At 37.5% G+C, this 21980-nt stretch overlaps 1 protein-coding gene across 4 annotated transcripts in view; it reads right to left on the reverse strand.

The window, feature by feature from the left end:
- The window catches only part of ssp3 (short spindle 3), a 288289-nt gene that overhangs the window by 218912 nt on the left and 47397 nt on the right, over nucleotides 1–21980 (reverse strand). The window contains exon 7 of one of the 4 annotated variants that reach the window (XM_067766976.1): nucleotides 6888–7140. The exons of the other annotated variants lie outside the window; for them this stretch is intronic. Within the exon in view, the coding sequence (XP_067623077.1) occupies nucleotides 7080–7140 (61 nt within the window). The 3' untranslated portion in view covers nucleotides 6888–7079. Of the gene's footprint in view, nucleotides 1–6887; nucleotides 7141–21980 lie in introns of those variants that run through there. 4 annotated transcript variants of the gene reach the window in all.

Consider the following 21980-nt stretch of genomic DNA (forward strand, 5'->3'; position numbering starts at 1 on the left):
CAAATAATAAGCTAGTCAATCACTCCTTAAGTTACTTTTATTTAAAGCGTCCTAAATCCCCATGAACACACACACAAAATTACATCAAAATCGGTTCCACCATTAACAGTTCAGTCACAACATACATATATAGACTAAGATTTACAAAACATTTGTTGAGTGTTAAAAACTATAATAATCCTACAGACTCTACACAATCTCAAAATAGTTAGGAAAGTAATCTAGCAAAGATACTAAAGTAGTCCCAAAGCGATTGGGAAGATAGATTTGAAATGATCCTTAAAATTGTTTTAAACAAATCCAAAATAGCCTACACCCTATCTCAAAATAATCATGACAACGGTCTAAATAATTCGGTGAAAGTCTCGAAATTATGCCGAAAACAAATCTGAAATGGTCCAGAGGTAGTCATGAAAGAACAACCCCAAAATGATGCCATATATAATCTCCAACACAATCCTGGTACGACGCGGTAATAGTCCTGAAATGATTGCGAAATGGCTTTGAACTGATCGCGAGCAAAACCCAAATGTTTCGTAAGTTATCTCGTATTTCCCGTAAAATCGTCCTAAAACAGTCAGAAAACAATCCTGAAACTATCCACAAATTCTCTCGAACCTATACCGAAATAATACTGAAATTATATAGCCATAGTCTCGAAAACAAAAACAAAAATATACCGCAATAGTCCCTAAACGAGTTGAAAACCGTAACGATTTGAAAACCAGGAATGATCCCGAATTGTTCCAAAAATAGTCCCGAAATATACGTCCCAATATGCTACCATAATTTTTCTGAAACACTCCCGAAATAATGCAAAAAATAATCTCGAAATGATTAAGAAAACAGACCAAAAATAATGCGGAGACAATTCCGAGTTGATCCCGGAAACAGTTGCGACTTGAAGTAAAGCTGACAAACGCCTTAGCTCGGTAGCTACTTCAACAAAATCACTCGGCCTCCTATATTTTTCTATTGTAGAGTAATTTAACAACGTTAAACCAAATATGACATTTGCAAAAAACTCTGTGAAGACATGACAAATTTTTGCTAAGCATTGAACTATTAAATTTCATTGTTAGCATTTGTTTAAGTAGTTCGTTCGTCTATTGTTCAGTGCATATTATGTTTGTTTAGTAAAGTGAGGAACAGAGAGACGAGGCAACAGGAGGCTTAGCCGTGTACAAGTAACAGAAACTTATTTACGGTACACATGTAGTATTATATAGGGACGTTTTGCATTGAATTTGTTTTGAAATCGATACGATTTGTTTGCATCGAATTCGCACACAAAGCTGCAAGTTTATTAACAAAACAAAACCAACAAAAAAAGAGTATTGGTAATCTAATACACCGCGTGACTTTTACAAGAACTAGTTAAAGGTTTCGCCTTCTTAAACAACACTATTTGTAACACATACCCTACATATACATACATACAGGATTTCATCATTAACCCTCTAAGCATAAAAATAGGATTTTCCCCAGCGAGTACTAGTTACGTAGTAAAGGATGCGAGTAATGACAGACGTCGATGAAGCTAGAGTGTGATACGCCAACAATCCACAGATGTCTAAGCCTACACCTCAGACAATGTGCTGGAACACAGAGTTTGGCTAACTAGATCAACGACAGAAAAACTCTTCAACAAAGCTTAACCCTGCCGACTCAAAGGAAAATGGGATGATTAGAGAAGCAGCTTTAACAAATACAAAAGCTGCATTAGGAAGGCAAAAAAGGAATTATGCACTAAAAGAAAAAGACTAGTAAAATCAACCGAAATACGGGTCAATTCAACCGAAATGTCTGTCAATTTTTATCCATCGCAACAAGATTTTGAATCAACTTCGCACAAATCGTGGATTCGTAATTGACCGTTTTAGTAGTCAAATGAACAAAAAAAGTGGTTGCGACAGCTTTGTACGAAAGTACCTATGTTGCGGCATTTGCAAGGCAGATGAGTTTTCACTGAGATCTTTTCATGGCAGAAATACACTGGGAGTGCTTACCGAACAGTTCCGAGGGGCGACCCCGCTTAGAAAAATTGTCTTCTAATTGAAAAACCTTATTTCTAAAATTTTGATGTTACTTTTCCCGGGGTGTGCACCCAGGGTCTTCGGTGTGGTAGGCGGAGCACGCTATCATCATACCACGGCGGCCGCCATATAATACGTAAATATGTGCATACATATAGTACACAGTATATATAAGTGCAAAGTAGAGAGCGCAGTGAGCGTAAAATTCTCTTTGAAATTTGCTCATGTGTTGACTGTTGATCGCTGTTGAAATTACCAGTGAGATCAGTTGTATTAACAAAAAATCAGTTAATTAGGAATCCGTCAATTTTACAGAATTTTGCTAACTTAAGAGCGACAATTTCTCTTCTGTTGAAATGACTAAACTAATTTGTTCGCTTGACAAAGAACTCGGTCGAACTAACCGTGATTCGATCAATTTCACCGAATCTCCGTTAAGCCAAGAACAACAGAACACATTTGTTGATTTTACTAGCACCATTTCTTTCAGTATGGGAACAATATTGTGAGAGCCTGCAGACAACAAATGTGGCATCAAGACTTCGAAAAACACTATCTGGTTCAAACGTAGCACCAAATGGCATAAAGATGTCGGATGACCCATGGACCGTGTCACACTTTGCGGAATGAACGCATGCGACGAGCATAATTATGCCACAAAACCACACATATTCTAGGATAAGATATTATGGGCTATCAAGTCATTCGAGCCTTCCATATTAGCGTGACTGGATGGAGTGATACCGGCTGTGTTGCAAGCCGTGTGCAACAAATTGGTACCACGTCTAAATGGTAGCTTTTAAAGATGCCGCGAAGATCATAATGTTCCCGAAGCCTACATAAGTGTAGGAATAGTGTTCATTCCTAAAGCAGGGAAAGTAAACCACTCGGAAGCCAGGAACTACACTCAAATAAGGCTCTCCTCCTACACATAAGAGACAACACAAACATCTGCAAGATAGACGCGGCTTAGCACGCATACCAGAAAGACAAATGATGAAAGCGCCCTTCACAAGGTAGTCAGCGTCATTGAGAAACCAATGAAATGCAAAGAAAACACTTGGCCAGCCTTCTTTCACATTGAGGGTGCATTCAACAACGTTCAAACGGAGGCTATCTTCAGGGCACACAAGATTCTATAGTTGAAAGGATAGATTCTATTCATAGGAGTAAGGTCAACGCAAATTTAGGAGCTAGCCCAAATTGTAAAATGGTTTTCAGAGGCACCCCTCAGGGCGGCGTGCTATCGCTTCTTCTTTGGATACTGACAGTTATTGAAAAGGACAAAAGGAACGAGGTTAGTAGGATACGAAGACGATTTAGTGATTTTGATCATAGCTAAATTCCTGCCAACGAATAGGGAGCTAATGAAAACGGCACTTTGCGGCATTTCGCGGCTGGGGGTAAATCCAACAAAAAACGGAGCTTGTCCTATTCACAAGAAAAACAAAAATTCCATACAACGATAAATCTCTCTTCAGAAGCGCAATATCTCGGCATGATTCTCAACTCCGAATTAAGCTGGAAAAGACGCGTTGAGGTGAAATCAAAGAAGTTAGGACCGCATACTACACCTGCAAAAAGCTTTTCGGGAGAAACTAGGGACTGTCACCACATATCACCCATGGCATGTACAACACAGAAATTCGACCGATATCTGGTGGAAGGCGCTAGACAAAAAGAGCATACCACATAGGATTGGGAAGTTGCAAAAGCTAGCCTGCAGAAAGGGCTAAACGTAATATTTCACTTGATGCCTCTTACAAGTGTACGAGCAGGCATTCGCCGCTAAAGAGGCTCTACGACAAAGAGAATCCAACATGCGGAGATCACCCAAATACGCACACGCGACTTTATTAGATGAAATAGCAAGGGGCCGATTAAATGGCATCAGTACTGACCTAACGTCCGACACCGACGATATCGCGACGACTGTTGACTGCAGGACGCAGAACGTAAGATATGCTTCAAGGCAGGCATGCTTAACCAACGAACCGATATCATTTCGTTGCGATAATTAACGTTAATAAACGAAACAAAGTCATTTCGTTTCGTTTATTAACATTAAGAACGTCAAATTAACGAAATGATTTTGTTTCGTTTTCTGCCATATCAAAACGAAATCAAATCGTTTATGTTGATTATTAATTTCAAACTATGCTGGCAAAGCTGATTGATGGCGGAGACATTAAAGGTGAAAGCTGTAGCCAAGCTGATTGCAACTTTTCTCATGAATTTTGACAGTATGAACATTTCTCAGAGTATTTTTGACATTACCACCAACGAATTACACAAATAAATTACATGGAGTTTGTGTGTGTATGTCCGCTCGCTGTTACCACCTTACGGCTTCACCATGGCTATAGCATTGCCAGCACAATTCAAACATAAAGTATCACGTTTTTGTTAACGTTTTTAACGTTAACGAAAGCTTTTCGTTTCGGTTAAAAACGAGATACAATTTATCTTGATAATTTCTTCATCGATAATATTTCGAAGTTCTTTCAACGGAAACGGTGGAAATTTTTTGATAAACGATTAGCTTAACGTTAAGGTGCATCCCTGCTTTAAGGGATGGATGGGAGGAAGGCCTAGAGTGGTAGGAGCATTACAATATAGTGTCTTTCAGGCATTGGTAAGGATTTGGTCGACAGCCAGACCAGAATCTTAAAGGCATTAGAGTCCAACTTGATAAAGTCGGACATCGTGAGAAGGTGTCGAGCCTCGCTGGTGACCATGAGGCATCTCAATGTCTCCCACTACTGGGTCCCTGGGCAGCTCTTTTATGCCTCTACTCCTCAAAAATAGATCAGTTCTAGAAGTTCGACTTACAATTGGCTAGAATAATCTCGCCACCTGGCAAGAAGTGATGTTGGCCCAACGCTGGCTCAGTACGAAGCTCAAGAGCACACTGCAAATGGTTTTTAGAGGAAAATCCAAAGACCCAACTACCAGCTACCTCTGATGCTGTTATTGGGCTTAGCGCTTTCACTGGTCTTCGGGTCACCGCTAAAAATGTATAGTGCTAACTGTGAGAGGGCTGCATCCCATCCACCGCGTCCTTTATGATGAAGAGTTTTGCTTGGAATCGATCGTTCTCTTTGAGTATTAAGTCTGAGAACGCTTTTTTCTCAGTTTAGAGATTCGAGGTTGAGGCTAATTATCTAATATTCTCTAACTTATGTCTCTTCGTTGTTTATTGACAAATTTCTCTGCTGAATCCAACCAGAGTCAATCATTGTAACAGGGAATTGTATTTCCTCTTGAAAAGAACTATGTAGTTCCATTTTTGTTATCATGCCAGACGTCAGTCCGCGGCATCAACACTCTAACAGTCCCTTCGACAAAAATTTCTAAATGGTTAGCGTAAAAAATATTCAATCATGGTATTGCAGCAGATCGTTCACGACCACGATAGAGCGCGGTAAGTCATGCCCGCCGTAAGAGGTGACTAAAATCCACGAAACCAAAAGTTTGAGGGCTCAAACAATCGTTCCTGGGACAATCAGGTTAGTACCAGCGAAGAAGCTAGTACGGAAGCGTAGTCACATAAACCTTCGTGGAGTGTTTTGGTGGTTACACCAGCAGGGCGCAAAGAAGAAAGTGTATGAACCTGTGACGTCACCCTTCGCTAGGCGAAAGCTCCAAACTACTCCGCTGTTTAAATTTTGCTACCAGTCCCAGTTGTAAACTAGTACTTTCACTGGCTACTTTCGTCTGTCAATGCAGCGAACGTACTCCTGGCTAAACTCATACATCGTTCCCCAGCGCAGTATTGTTAATTTTCATTTTGGGTGCGTTACATCCGCTATTGTATGTTTGTAAGTTTTCTAAGGCGCTGAATATGTACGTACATGATACGTTGCCTACTGCACAATTTCAATATTTACTTAACGGTATTAAATGGCTGCCACGTTGTATGCAACGTTGACTTGTCCGCGCGCGCGTAACTGCGCAGCGCAACGGTAAAATAAAAGGAACAAAGTCATGTCGGATACTTCAATTATTTATACTCAGCTGAGCAGAGCTCACAGAGTATATTAATTTTGTACGCATAACGGTAATCTGTAACGGCATAAAATAATTGAGATAGATATAGAGTTCTATATATCAAAATTATATAGGCGAAAAAAGAAATTCATTTAGCCATGGCCGACCGTCCGTCCGTCTGTCCATAAACACGATAACTTGAGTAAATTTTGAGGTATCGTGATTGATCTTGAAATTTGGGTATGTAAGTTCCTGGGCACTTATCTCAGATCGCTATTTAAAATGAACGAAATCGGACTATAACCACGCCCACTTTTTCGATATTGAAAATTTCGAAAAACCGAAAAAGTACGATAATTAATTACCAAAGACGACTAAAGCGATGAAACTTCGTAGGTGGCTTGGCCTTATGACCCAAAATAGAAAATTAGTAAAATTTTGGACAATGGGCGTGGCACCGCCCACTTTTAAAAGAAGGTAATTTAAAAGTTTTGAAAGCTGTAATTTGGCAGTCGTTGAAGATATCATGATGAAATTTGACATGAACGTTACTCCTATTACTATTTGTTTGCTCAATAAAAATTAGCAAAACCGGATGACGAACACACCCACTTTAAAAAAAAATGTTAAGTCAAATTTTAAGAAATAATTTAATATCTTTACAGTATATGAATAAATTATGTCAAAATTCAACTCCAGTAATGATATGGTGCAACAAAATACAAAAATAAAAGAAAATCTCAAAATGGGCGAGGCTCCGCCCTTTTTCATTTAATTTGTCTTGATACTTTTAATGCCATAAGTCGAACAAAAATTTACCAATCCTTGTGAAATTTGGTAGAGACATATACTCTATGACGATGACTGTTTTCTGTGAAAATAGGCGAAATCGGTTGAAGCCACGCCCAGTTTTTATACACAGTCGACCCTCTGTCCTTCCGCTCGGCCGTTAACACGATAACTTGAGCAAAAATCGATATATCTTTACTAAACTTAGTTCACATACTTATCTGAACTCACATTATCTTGGTATTAAAAATTGGCGAAATCCGACTATGACCACTCCACTTTATCGACCTCGAAAATTTCGACGAATGAAAAAAATTCCATAATTCTATAAAAAAAAAAAACAAAAACCAAATATAAACAAGTAAGGAAGGTTAAGTTCGGGTGTAACCGAACATTACATACTCAGTTGAGAGCTATGGTGACAACATAAGGGAAAATAACCACGTAGGAAAATGAACCGAGGGAAACCCTGGAATGTGTTTGTATGACATATGTATCAAATGGAAGGTATTAAAGAGTATTTAAAGAGGGAGTGGGCCATAGTTCTATAGGTGGACGCCATTTAGGGATATAGCCATAAAGGTGGATCAGGGTTGACTCTAGAATGCGTTTGTACGATATGGGTATCAAATGAAAGGTGTTAATGAGCATTTTAAAAGGGAGTAATCCTTAGTTCCATAGGTGGACGCCGTTTCGAGATATCGCCATAAAGGTGGACCAGGGGTGACCCTAGAATTTGTTTGCACAATATGGGCATCAAATGAAAGGTGTTAATGAGCATTTTAAAAGGGAGTAATCCTTAGTTCCATAGGTGGACGCCGTTTCGAGATATCGCCATAAAGGTGGACCAGGGGTGACCCTAGAATTTGTTTGCACAATATGGGCATCAAATGAAAGGTGTTAATGAGCATTTTAAAAGGGAGTAATCCTTAGTTCCATAGGTGGATGCCGTTTCGAGATATCGCCATAAAGGTGGACCAGGGGTGACCCTAGAATTTGTTTGCACAATATGGGTATCAAATGAAAGGTGTTAATGATTATTTTAAAAGGGCGTGGGGCTTAGTTCTATAGGTGGACCCCTTTTCGAGATATCGCCATAAGGGTGGACCAGGGGTGACTCTAGAATTCGTTTGTGCAATATGGGTATCAAACGAAAGGAGTTAATAAGTATTTTAAGAGGGAGTGGGCCTTAGTTCTATAGGTGGACGCCTTTTCGAGATATCACCATAAAGATGGACCAGGTGTGACTCTAGAATGCGTTTGTACGATATGGGTATCAAATGAAAGGTGTTAATGAGTATTTTAAAAGGGAGTAATCATTAGTTCCATAGGTGGACGCCGTTTCGAGATATCGCCTTAAAGGTGGGCCAGGGGTGACTCTAGAATTCGTTTGTGCAATATGGGTATCAAACGAAAGGAGTTAAGGAGTATTTTAAGAGGGAGTGGGCCTTTCTGGACCAGGGGTGACTCTAGACTTTCTTTGTACGATATGGGTATCAAATGAAAGGTGTTAATGAGTATTTTTAAAAGGGAGTGGGCCTTCGATCTATAGGTGTTCGCCTTTTCGAAATATTGCCATAGAATGAGTTTGTACGATATGGGTATCAAATTAAAGGTATTAATGAGAGTTTTAAAAGGGAGTGGTGGTGGTTGTATATGTGAAGGCGTTTTCCAGATATCGACCAAAATGTGGGCCAGGGTGACCCAGAACATCATCTGTTGGATACCGCTAATTTATTTATATATGTAATACCTGCCAAGATTTTAAGGGTTTTTTATTTCGCCCTGCAGAACTTTTTCATTTTCTTCTACTTAATATGGTAGGTGTCACAACCATTTTATAAAGTTTTTTCTAAAGTTATATTTCGCGTCAATAAAACAATCCTTACCTTACCATGTTTCATCCCTTTTTTCGTATTTGGTATAGAATTATGGCATTTTTTCATTTTTCGCAATTTTCGATATCGAAAAAGTGGGCGTGGTCATAGTCGGATTTCGTTCATTTTTCATACCAAGATAAAGTGAGTTCAAGTAAGCACGTGAACTAAGTTCATTAAAGATATGTCGATTTTTGCTCAAGTTATCGTGTTAACGGCCATGCGGAAGGACATACGAACGACTGTGTATAAAAACTGGGCGTGGCATCAACCGATTTCGCCCGTTTTCACAGAAAAGAGTTATCGTCGTAGAATCTATGCACCTACCAAATTTCACAAGGATTGGTAAATTTTTGTTCGACTTATGGCCTTAAAAGTATTCTAGAGGAATTAAATGAAAAAGGGCGGAGCCACGCCCATTTTGAAATTTTTTTTATTTTTGTATTTTGTTGCACCATATCATTACTGGAGTTGAATGTTGACATAATTTACTTATATACTGTAAAGATATTAAATTTTTTGTTAAAATTTTACTTTAAAAAAAAATTTTTTTAAAAGTGGGCAGGGACCACGCCGATTTCGCTAATTTTTATTAGACGTACATATAGTAATAGGAGTAACGTCCCTGCCAAATTTCATCATGATATCTTCAACGACTGACAAATTACAGCTTGCAAAAGTTTTAAATTACCTTCTTTTAAAAGTGGGCGGTGCCACGCCCATTGTCCAAAATTTTTACTAATTTTCTATTATGCGTCACAAATTCAACTCATCTACCAAGTTTCGTCGCTTTATCTGTCTTTGGTAATGAATTATCGCACTTTTTCGGTTTTTCGAAATTTTCGATATCGAAAAAGTGGGCGTGGTTACAGTGCGATATCGTTCTTTTTAAATAGCGATAACTTGAGTAAATTTTGAGGTATCTTGATGAAATTTGGTATATAGATTCCTGGGCACTCATCTCAGATCGCTATTTAAAATGAACGATATCGGACTATAACCACGCCCACTTTTTCGATATCCAAAATTTCGAAAAACCGAAAAAATGCGATAATTCATAGCCAAAGGCGGTTAAAGCGATGAAACTTGGTAGATGGGTTGAAGTTATAACGCAGAATAGAAAATTAGTAAGATTTTGGACAATGGGCGTGGCACCGCCCACTTTTACAAGAAGGTAATTTAAAAGTTTTGAAAGCTGTAATTTGGCAGTCGTTGAAGATATCCTGATGAAATTTGGCAGGAACGTTACCACTATCACTATATATGTGCTAAATAAAAATTAGCAAAATTGGATGAAGAACACACCCACTTTTTAAAAAAAAAAAATTTTTAATTCAAATTTTAACAAAAAATTTAATATCTTTACTGTATATAAGTAAATTAAGTCAAAATTCAACTCCAGTAATGATATGATGCAACAAAATACAAAAATAAAAGAAAATTTCAAAATAGGCGTGGCTCCGCCCATTTTCATTTAGTTTGTCTAGAATACTTTTAATGCCATAAGTCGAACAAAAATTTACCAATCCTTCTCAAATTTGGTAGGGGCATAGATTCTATGACGGTAACTGTTCTCTGTGAAAATGGGCGAAATCGGTGGAAGCCACGCCCAGTTTTTATACACAGTCCACCGTCTGTCCTTCCGCTCGGCCGTTAACACAATAACTTGAGCAAAAACCGATATATCTTTACTAAACTTAGCCCACGTACTTATATGAACTAACTTTATCTTGGTATAAAAAATGGGCGAAATCCGACCATAACCACGCCCACTTTATGGATATCGAAAATTACGAAAAATGAAAAAAATGCCATAATTCTATACCAAATACGAAAAAAGGGATGAAACATGGTAACTGGATTGGTTTATTGACGCAAAATATAACTTTTGAAAAAACTTTGTAAAATGGGTGTGACACCTACCATATTAAGTAGAAGAAAATGAAAAAGTTCTACAAGGCGAAATCAACAGCCCTTGGAATCTTGGCAGGAATACTGTTAGTGGTATTGCATATATAAATAAATTAGCAGTACCCTACAGATGATTTTCTGGATCACCTGGTCCACATTTTGGTCGATATCGCGAGAACGCCTTCACATATACATCTAAGGGCCACTCGCTTTTAAAACCCTCATTAATACCTTTAGTTTGATATCAATATCGTACAAACACACTCTAGAGTCACCCCTGGCCCACCCTAATGGCGAAATTTCGAAAAGGCGTCCACCTATAGACCTAATGCCCCTCCCTCTTAAAATGCTCAGTAACACCTTTCGTTTAATACCCATATCGTACAAACATATTCTAGAGTCACCCCTGGCCCGCCCTAATGACGATATCTCGAAAAGGCGTCCACCTATAGACCTAATGCCCACTCCCTCTTAAAATGCTCACTAACACCTTTCGTTTGATACACATATCGTACAAACACATTCTAGAGTCACCCCTGGCCCACCCTAATGGCGATATCTCGAAAAGGCGTCCACCTATAGACCTAATGCCCACTCCCTCTTAAAATGCTCAGTAACACCTTTCGTTTGATACCCATATCGTACAAACACATTCTAGAGTCGCCCCTGGCCCACCCTAATGGCGATATCTCGAAAAGGCGTCCACCTATAGACCTCATGCCCACTCCCTCTTAAAATGCTCAGTAACACCTTTCGTTTGATACCCATATCGTACAAACATTCTAGAGTCACCCTTGGTCCACCTTTATGGCGATATCTCGAAAAGGCTTCCACCTATAGAACTAAGGATTACTCCCGTTTAAAATACTCATTACCATATTTCATTTGATACCCATATCATACAAACACATTTTAGAGTCACCCCTGGCCCACCCTAATGGCGACATTTCGAAAATGCGTCCACCTATAGACCTAATGCCCACTCCCTCTTAAAATGCTCAGTAACACTTTTCGTTTGATACCCATATCGTACAAACATTCTAGAGTCACCCCTGGCCCACCCTAATGGCGATATCTCGAAACGGCGTCCACCTATAGACCTAATGCCCACTCCCTCTTAAAATGCTCAGTAACACCTTTCATTTGATTCCCATATCGTACAAACACATTCTAGAGACACCCGTGGTCCACCTTTATGGCGATATCTCGAAACGGCGTCCACCTATGGAACTAAGGATCACTCCTTTTCAAAATACTCATTAACAGCTTTTATTTGATACCCATATCGTACAAACATATTCTAGAGTCACCCCTGGTCCACCTTTATGGCGATTTCTCGAAAAGGCGTTCACCTATAGAACTAAAGCCCATTCCCTTTTAAAATACTCATTACCACCTTTCATTTGATACCCATATCGTACAAACACATTCTAGAGTCACCTCTGGTCCACCTTAATGGCGATATCTCGAAAAGGCGTCCACCGATAGACCTAAGGCCAACTCCCTCTTAAAATGCTCAGTAACACCTTTCATTTGATACCCATATCATACAAACAAATTCTAGAGTCAGCCCTGGTCCACCTTTATGGCGATATCCCTAAATGGCGTCCATCCATAGAACTATGGCCTACTCTCTCTTAAAATACTCTTTAATACCTTCCATTTGATACACATGTCATACAACCACATTCCAGGGTTACCCTACGTTCATTTTCCTACATGATGATTTTCCTTATTTTGTCTCCATAGCTCTCAACTGAGTATGTAATGTTCGGTTACACCCGAACTTTGCCTTCCTTACTTGTTAAAATACTATTTAATACCTTCCAATTGATACCCATGTCATACAAACATATTCCAGGGTTACTCTAGGTTCATTTTCCTACATGGTTATTTTCCCTTATTTTGTCTCTAAAGCTCTCATCTGAGTATGTAATGTTCGGTTGCGCCCTAATTTAGCCTTCCTTACTTATTTTTTACTATTTACTTATTGTATGTATTGTTGTTGTTTTCGTGTGCGGTGTTGTTCCTTTCTTGTTGTTTTTCCTACGCTCTCTTTCCCCTACTTAAATTTCTATAGCACGAAAAGTATTATTTTTCGCTATTGTCTATTGACATCTGCTCCATAGTATAATCTATAGTTTACTTACTTTCTATTGTATTTTACTACACTTCATACACATCTTCGTTTATCACAAGTAAAGAAGCTAACAAAAGAGAGAGGACGAGGGAAAGGTTATAGCTTGCGACTAAGTAAGTATACGTTGCCTTAATTTTCTCAAGTTTCTTCTATCTTGGTCGCTTTTATGATGCCTTTATATTTGTCCTTTAATGTTGTAGACTTCTGCCCACTGCACTTCTGTTGTATTTTCACGCTTTTGTTATATTTATATTTTTTTTTTTATTATATGATAATTTTTATTTGTATTCATTTGTTATTTTTTAATATTGGTACATGTTTGGCTATTGTTATTATTAGTACATTTGTTTTATTTGTGCAAGTAAAGAACTTTTTTGGTTGACTTATTTTCAGTTCTTTACCGGTATTATTCCAAGGAGGATAAATAAGTTAAAACGTGGTGGGTTTCAAAGCAAAATGAGGTGGCTAAACACGCAGCTAATACCTCAGACCCCACGAGCCCGCTCCAAATAAATACATATAAGATGCAACAGCGGGGGTTTCACGTCGAAATGAGGAAGCTTTTCCTTCAAAACCACAAGTGCTCACCCCTAATTGAATACATAAAAAGGCGGATTTTTCGCATCCTCTGTTCTTCTACAACACTCAGAGAAAAACGCCGTTCTAAAATCCAGCACCACCGGACTCAATTTAAGCTTTTCATGTTCTTCCTTTTTTCTTCTTGAAAAACGAACAACCATTTCTTAAAACAACAACCGTGTTCTTGAACTGACAACCATTTTCTTGAAAAGAGAACGGTTGGTCTTAAAATATGAACAAATGTTCGAATAATGAGAACAATGTTCTTAAATTAAGTTAAAGAAAAAAGATACGATACACTTCCTGTGCACTACAATATGAGATACAACATTTGAACAAGCTATCAAGCAGTCGTAGTGGCCCAGCGGTTATGATGTGGCCGTTGCAATCGTGTGGCGCGAGTTCGATCACCGTCAAACTCTGAAATTTTCTAAAACAATTTTTTATCTTTTATCTTCTTTTAGCTCTTATTTTTCGTGTTTTAAGTATACATATATACATATATGCAAATTACATCATCAAATAAGAAGAATTTCTCAATTAGAGAAATATATGAAAAAATTCATATTATGTGGTTTTTCTTAAACGTTTCGCTTTTAATAATAATTTTTTTGTCATTAGTAACATATTTTATTAACGACCAAGAAATTATCTATAATATAAAAATAAGTCGGATTTTCCTTCCTGACGCTATAACCCCAGAACGCAGGAACCGATTTCCACGGTTTTGCTTTCGTTGGAAAGGTCTCGGGCTCCGTGAAGTTTATAGCAAAGAGAGCAGGGTCTCGAGATATAGGCCAAAATGTGGACCCGGGTACCCCTAGAATGTGTGTATAGAATATGGACATCAAATGAAAGCTGTTGATGAGTGCTTTAGTAGAGGGTAGCTTTCATACACCTGGGTGACTAGGGTCTCGAGATATAGGCCAAAACGTGGACCCGGGTACCTCTGGAATGTGTTTATAGAATATGGATAAGAAATGAAAGCTGTTGATGAGTGCTTTAGTAGAGGGCAATTTTCATACCCCTGGGTGACTTGGGTCTCGAGATATAGGCCAAAACGAGGGCCCGTGAACGCCTAGATAGTGTTTTTACATTATGGGTACCAAATTGAATCTGTTGATGAGTGCTTTAGTACAGGGTAGTTTGCATACCTATTGGTGGCTAGGGTCTCGAGATATAGGCCAAAACGTGGATCAGGGTAACACTAGGATGTGTTTTTACATTATGGATATCAAATTGAAGCTGTTGATATGTGCTTTAGTACAGAGTAAGTTTTACACCGCTGGGTGACTAGGGTCTCGAGATATGGGCCAAAACATGAACCCGGATACCCCTAGAATGTGTGTGTATTATGGATATCAAATGAAAGCTGTTGCTGAGAGCTTTAAAGTAATTTTCATTGTTCGATTTAGTCGCATCAACCTAGCAAAACTGATAAATATGCATACGAAGCCGAAATAAAGACATGAATTAATAATACCCACATACCTATTTACATACGTCCTATTCGATTTGCTGGAAATTTGGTATATAAATCTGCCTATATTAGTATTTACGAAGTAGACCAGAGACGGACTGAGACTGGGATTAGGACTAGGACTGGGACTGAGACTCGGAGTGGGACTGGGACTGAGACTCGGAATGGGACTGGAAAAAAATACATACCACCCTCTGGGACTGGCAATAAGATATGAAGAAGAATGAGAAAAACTTGAGAGAAGAGAAACGAGAGAAGGAGACTGAGAAAGACATAGAATGAGACGAAGATGGAGATAGATGAAGCAAAAAAAACGGAGGGAGGAGTGAATACAAAGATTAGGAAAAAGTGTAGAGGGGCGAGGGCAGAGATAGACGGAAAAAGCTTATTAAAATGTATGCAGATAGACCAAATTTAGGGCAGAACAACGTCTGCCGGGTTCGCTAGTTATTAATAAAAATATGGGTACCTATTAAAAAATTTCCTTCCTACTCGCACTAATGATCAAGCACAAACCTTTCTTGAATTGAGAACGAAAACTGTTAAATGGACCACATATCGTTCTCAAAGTGTGAGAACGAAAAATCTTAAATCAAGCCCTAGTAGTGCTTGAAATGAGCACAGAAGGTTCACAAATCAATACCAAGCTGGTCATAAAATACGAACGGTGTGCTTGGAAAAACTGTTCCTAAAACAAGCCCATCGGTCACGAGATAAGAAAAACGGTACTCACCAGACTTTTATCAACGAATGTTCTTAATTTTTAACTTGTTTCGTTCGTTTTAGAACGATTTTTTCTTTGAGTGAAGAACAAACAAATAAAATAAAAATATAAAATAACAAAAAGAATATAAAACAAGTAAGAAATTCTAAGTTTAGGTGAAACCGAATATTACATACCCAGCTGTGTACTTGAAACGCTGTTGTTTGCTTTGTGTGGTTAATAGTGTTATAAGGATGCGCAATAATATGTATGTTAGAGTGGGTCGATTTGTATGGACGAAAGTTAACCGATATCGCGCCATCGATTTTTCGATAGGATTTGGGTTCAGGAAAAAAAGTTCCACAACGCATATCCAAAAAAATAATTTTCGAGCCTGCGAAATTTCATTTTTTTGACTTTTTCGACTTTGATTATTGAGGTTATTTTCATGACCTATTAAAAATTTGCATATGTATATTTTTTTCTAAAAACTGTTATCGCCAACGTTTTTAGCGGACATTTTTCGGTCGGACAGGGTATACATGAAAGTCTTACAATCAAATGAAAATTTTTTAGTAGGTCATGAAAACAACCTTCAAAATCAAAGTCGAAAAAAGACAAAAAAATGAAATTTCGCAGGCTCGAAAATTATTTTTTTGGATATGCGTTGTGGAACATTTTTTCCTGAGCCCAAATCCTATCGAAAAATCGATGGCGCGATATCAGTTAATAAATCGACCCAGTCTAATGTATATGGTTCTATTCTGAACTCATTTTCGTTCAAAAGAGGCAAACAGGACACCATTTATAAACTTGAGCCGGAAAAAATGCTATGAAAAAAAAATTTTACACCAAATTTCGTTCGGAATGGGAGATATTTTGTTCGACTTTGGCATTAAAAGTATTTTGGAAAGAGTAACAAAAACTGGGGCGGTTCACACCCATTTTCAAAATTTGTTTAGATTTCTAGCTCTTAGCTCAACCATACTACAACTGAGGTAGAATATCAGTCAAATGTAGTTAGTTAATAGAGTTATTGCAACCTTTGTTAAGTTTAGACCTTTAAGAAAAGTGGGCCTGGTCTTTAAATGATTTTGATTATCTTCACTCAGGCCATATAATTTGGCAAGGCTAGTGTCTCTGCAAAATTTCAAAGTAATATCTTTAACGGCTATGGATTGACAGCTTGTTAAATTTCCAAATTTTCCGCTTCTAAATGTGGGTGGTGTTACGCCCATATTCCAAATTTTTTGGAATTTATGCTTTGCGTCATAAAACCAATCCACCTACCAAATTTCATTAGCATAGCGGTACTCGTTTTTGAATTATCTCATTTCTTCCATTTTTCCAAGCGACCCCGCTTATAAAGAGTTTTCTAATTGAGAAAACTTGTTTCTAAATTTTTGATATTGGTTTGTCCCGGACTTGAACTCAGAAGGTAGGTTGCGTACGCTGCGCTATATAGTATATAAGAAAATCGAAATTTGAAAACACGTGCTCCGTAAAAACTACTAATTTTTGAAATTATCACAGAATTACATATATTCCATTTTGAAATAACATTAATTTTTTACAGGAGTATTAGTCGCGGTTAGAAGAAGTAGTGCGTTGAATTGCATTACAATAAAAAACAAGTAAGGACGGGACTGTCTTCGGCTGTGCCGAAGAGTTCATACCTTTCATGAATGGGGCTGAACAATAATCTTATCCCGTTCGTAATCTACAAATAATCGGATGTATAAGATAAGAAATATATAGTGTACAGATGTACATACCTAACGATTTTTAGGTTTCTGCGTGTAAAAACTATGACTACGAATAACGTATTTCAACAATATATTACGTAAACGTAACTATTTGATGAAATTTGATGAATTTTGAAGCTTCTAGCCGTAAAAAAGGGGTCAAAATGACAGTTTATATGAAGTATATAATATATATACCACCGATCTCTATGATTTTTTCAGACAACAATATATGCTATATACGTAAGCATTTTGTGAAATTTGAAGCTTCTAGCTGTTAAAACGGGGTAGAAATTGCGAAAAGTTTCTTATCTGAACAATCGGTTGTATGAGATATATACTATATATACAACCGAACTCTATGATTTTTTCAGACAAAAATATATGCTATATACGTAAGCATTTGGTGAAATTTGAAGCTTCTAGCTGTTAAAGTGGGGCAGAAATTGCTCAAAGTTTCTTATCTGAACAATCGGTTGCATGAGATATATACTATGTATACCATCGATCTCAATGATTTTTTCAGACATCAATATATGCTATACACGTAAGCATTTGGTGAAATTTGAAGCTACTAGCTGTTAAAATGGGGTACAAATTGCAAAAATTTTCTTATCTGAACAATCGGTTGTATGAGATATATACTATATATACAACCGATCTCTATGATTTTTTCAGACAACAATATATGCTATACACGTAAGCATTCGTTGAAATTTGAAGCCTCTAGCTCTTAAAATAGGGCAGTAATTACGAAAAGTTTCTTATCTGAACAATCGGTTGTGGGGGATATATACTATATATACGACCGATCTCATCAATTTTTTCAGGCAACAATATGTGCAATATAAGAGAGTAGATGGTGAAGTTTGAAGCTTCAATCTGTTAAATTGAGTAAGATATGACAAAAATCCTCTTTTTCTGAAAAATCGGTTGCATGGAGGATATATGCTATAGTGGTCCGATCCGGCCGGTTCCGACAAATGTCTAATCGGACACCCAAATACACCCGCTCACCAAATTTTATCAAGATATCTCAAAAATTGAGGGACTAGTTTGCATACAAACAGACAGACGGACAGACGGGCATGGCTAAATCAACTCAGCTGGTTATTTCGGTTATTTCGGTATACTTAATGGTGGGTCTATCTATTTTCCTTTAAGGACTTACAATTTTGGGTTTCGTGACGAAATTAATATACCATTTCATTTTCATGAAAGTTATAATTAAATGCAATGCGCAATAACCTCCGAAGAGGCCGAAATTCTCTTCCAATCTGCGTCGTGCTTCTGCAAGGCAGGAGGATTTTTACTGAGAAACTTTTGATGGCAGAAATACACTCGGAATGTTTGCCAAATCTCTGACGAGGGGCGACCCCGATTAAAAAAAACAATTATCTAATTGAAAAACTTCATTCTAAATTTTCGATGTTACTTTGACCGGGGCGTGAACACAGGATCTTCAGTGTGGAAGGCGGAGCGCGCTACCACCACACTACATTTCTTTAAATGAAAGTTATTGCAAAAAAAGCCGGTGAGGATGACTCCTCACACAAATGGGCTGACAAATAGGCCGATGAATAAATGAGTTATGCTAACATGAGGTAAAATAAAAAATCAAATGAAATGATTAATAAAAACTAGTCATTTAAACAAAATTCGGAACCCGAGACATAGTCTAAAGTATTAGTACCTACCACATGTTGCAATATCGTAGTATATGTTTTATTTTTACTTTTCTACAATATCAATGCAAAAAAGTTATCTTTTCAACCCAAGTTGACCTACCGTGAGCGGTTGAACTTATACATTTTGAACAAGTTTTTGAAATTAACTCTGAGCAAAAAAAAAATTGCTTGCCATTCTGCAAGTGGGCCTTAGGAGATAAAAAAAAAGATAAAATCAGTAGGAATTTCCATACGGGTAGAAAGGGAACTTGTCCGACAGTGCTCGTTGGCGTATGAAGAGGATATGTCCGACAGTAACTGTAGCGATATAAAGAGGACATGTTGGAAAGTACATGTAAATGTAAATAGAGTAGAAAAATGATTTGTCCGACAGTACCCATAGGGCATAAGCAGTACAATTGGCCTACCCATAGGGCATGCTCAAACGAAAGGTATCATTTCAACACATATAAGAGCTCAAAACTGACTATTGTCCCATACTCCTTTGCGACTCATCCCGGATCCACCATAGACTTAATCGCATTTTTTGCATGGTTGAAAATAATAATAGATATGCACACATATTCAACTTCCTACACACCATATAAATTTTAAATATCCATCCAGCGTCAAAAATCAGCCACAAGATGAAATTCGATATGGTTACTCAAAAAGGGTGGTGGTTAGATGTAATTAATTTATTGCTACTAAATATGATAAAAATGAGATCAAAGCTGCTATCCTCTTGTTTGTTTTATATAACATAGTTAGCCAGGTATGTATGTATGTGTGTTTGCATGATTCAACTTTTTTTTTACAACCGAATCATTTCTCATTTCAGCATTGTATCCAGCTTTTCTTTATTTTTTAATATTCATGTTGAATATGGAATTAGTTCATGCCTTATCGCGTGCCAAATCATCATTATTTGTATATAATAAATGATTATAGCATTATTGAAACATTTAAGGACGAAACAATATACATATGTATAAAGCTAAGGGTTGTTTTAAAGAAAAAACATTTTTATAATTGGCATTATGATAAATTGCCGAAAAGGTACTTTACGGGGGGATATCTTAAGATTTATTGCATAATATTTAGTAGCCTCGCTAGCTCCCATGGGCCAATCTGAATGTTTTTTTTTTATACTCAGCTGAGCAGAGCTCACGGAGTATATTAACTTTGTTCGCATAACGGTAATCCGTAACGGCATAACCTAATCGAGTAGGATATAGACTTCTATATATCAAAATGATCTGGGCGGAAAAAGAAATTTATTTAGTCATGTCCGTCCGTCCGTCCGTCCGTGCGTAAACACGATAACTTGAGTAAATTTTGAGGTATCTTGATAAAATTTGGTATGTAGGTTGCTGGGCACTCATTTCAGATCGCTATTTAAAATGAACGAAATCGGACTATAACCACGCCCACTTTTTCGATATCGAAAATTTCGAAAAACCGAAAAAGTGAGATAATTCATTACCAAAGACGGCTAAAGCGATGAAACTTGGTAGGTGGCTTGAGCTTATGACGTAGAATAGAAAGTTAGTAAAATTTTGGACAACGGGCGTGGCACCGCCCACTTTTAAAAGAAGGTAATTTCAAAGTTTTGCAAGCTGTAATTTGGCAGTCGTTGAAGATATCATGATGCAATTTGGCAGGAACGTTACTCCTATTACTATATGTGTGCTAAGTAAAAATTAGCAAAATCGATTTCCGAACACACCCACTTAAAAAAAAATTTTTTTTTAAGTCAAATTTTAAGAAATAATTTAATATCTTTACAGTATATAAGTAAATTATGTCAAAATTCAACTCCAGTAATGATATCGTGCAACAAAATAAAAAAATAAAAGAAAATTTCAAAATGGGCGTGGCTCCTCCCTTTTTCGTTTAATTCGTCTAGAATACTTTCAATGCCATAAGTCGAACAAAAATTTACCAATTCTTGTGAAATTTGGTAGGGGCATATACTCTATGACGATGACTGTTTTCTGTGAAAATGGGCGAAATCGGTTGAAGCCACGCCCAGTTTTTATACACAGTCGACCCTCTGTCCTTCCGCTCGGCCGTTAACACGATAACTTGAGCAAAAATCGATATATCTTTACTAAACTTAGTTCACCTACTTATCTGAACTCACTTTATCTTGTGGTATTAAAAATGGGCGAAATCCGACTATGACCACGCCCACTTTTTCGACCTCGAAAATTTCAACAAATGAAAAAAATTCCATAATTCTATACGAAATATGAAAAAAGAGATGAGACATGGTAATTGGATTGGTTTATTGACGCAAAATATAACTTTAGAAAAAACTTTGTAAAATGGGTGTGACACCTACCATATTAAGTAGAAGAAAATGAAAAAGATCTGCAGGGCGAAATCAAACGCCCTTGGAATCTTGGCAGAAATACTGTTTGTGGTATTACATATATAAATAAATTAGCGGTACCCGACAGATGATGTTCTGGGTCACCCTGGTTCACATTTTGGGCGATATCTCGAAAACGCCTTCACATATACAACTAAGGGCCCTCCCTTTTAAAACCCCCATTAATACGTTTAATTTGATACCCACATCGTACAAACACATTCTAGAGTCACTCCTGGTCCACCTTCATGGCGATATCCTGAAATGGCGTCCACCTATAAAACTATGGCCCCCTCCCTTTTAAAATACTCTTTAATACCTTCCATTTGAAACCCATGTCATACAAACACATTCCAGGGTTACCCTAGGTTAATTTTGCTAAATGGTGATTTTCCCTTATTTTGTCTCCAAAGCTCTCAGCCGAGTATGTAATGTTCGGTTACACCCGAATTTAGCCTTCCTTACTTTTTTTCTTTGTTGTTGTCCAGGGGAAGAACAAGGGAAGGGAAGGGAACACATTTTGGGATCAGATGGCTAGAAAATGTTCCGAAATGAATATAAACGAGTTCGACATCGAATACGAATTTATCTTTTAAGGAAAATCGAGGAACACACTTTTAGGGCAATGAGCTGACTGTGTATGAATGAATGGGTATGACTGCAAGGTTTTTAATAATAATAACTCA

Source organism: Eurosta solidaginis, chromosome 2, assembly GCF_040869045.1.
Source record: "Eurosta solidaginis isolate ZX-2024a chromosome 2, ASM4086904v1, whole genome shotgun sequence".
NCBI classification, from domain to species: Eukaryota; Metazoa; Arthropoda; class Insecta; order Diptera; family Tephritidae; genus Eurosta; species Eurosta solidaginis.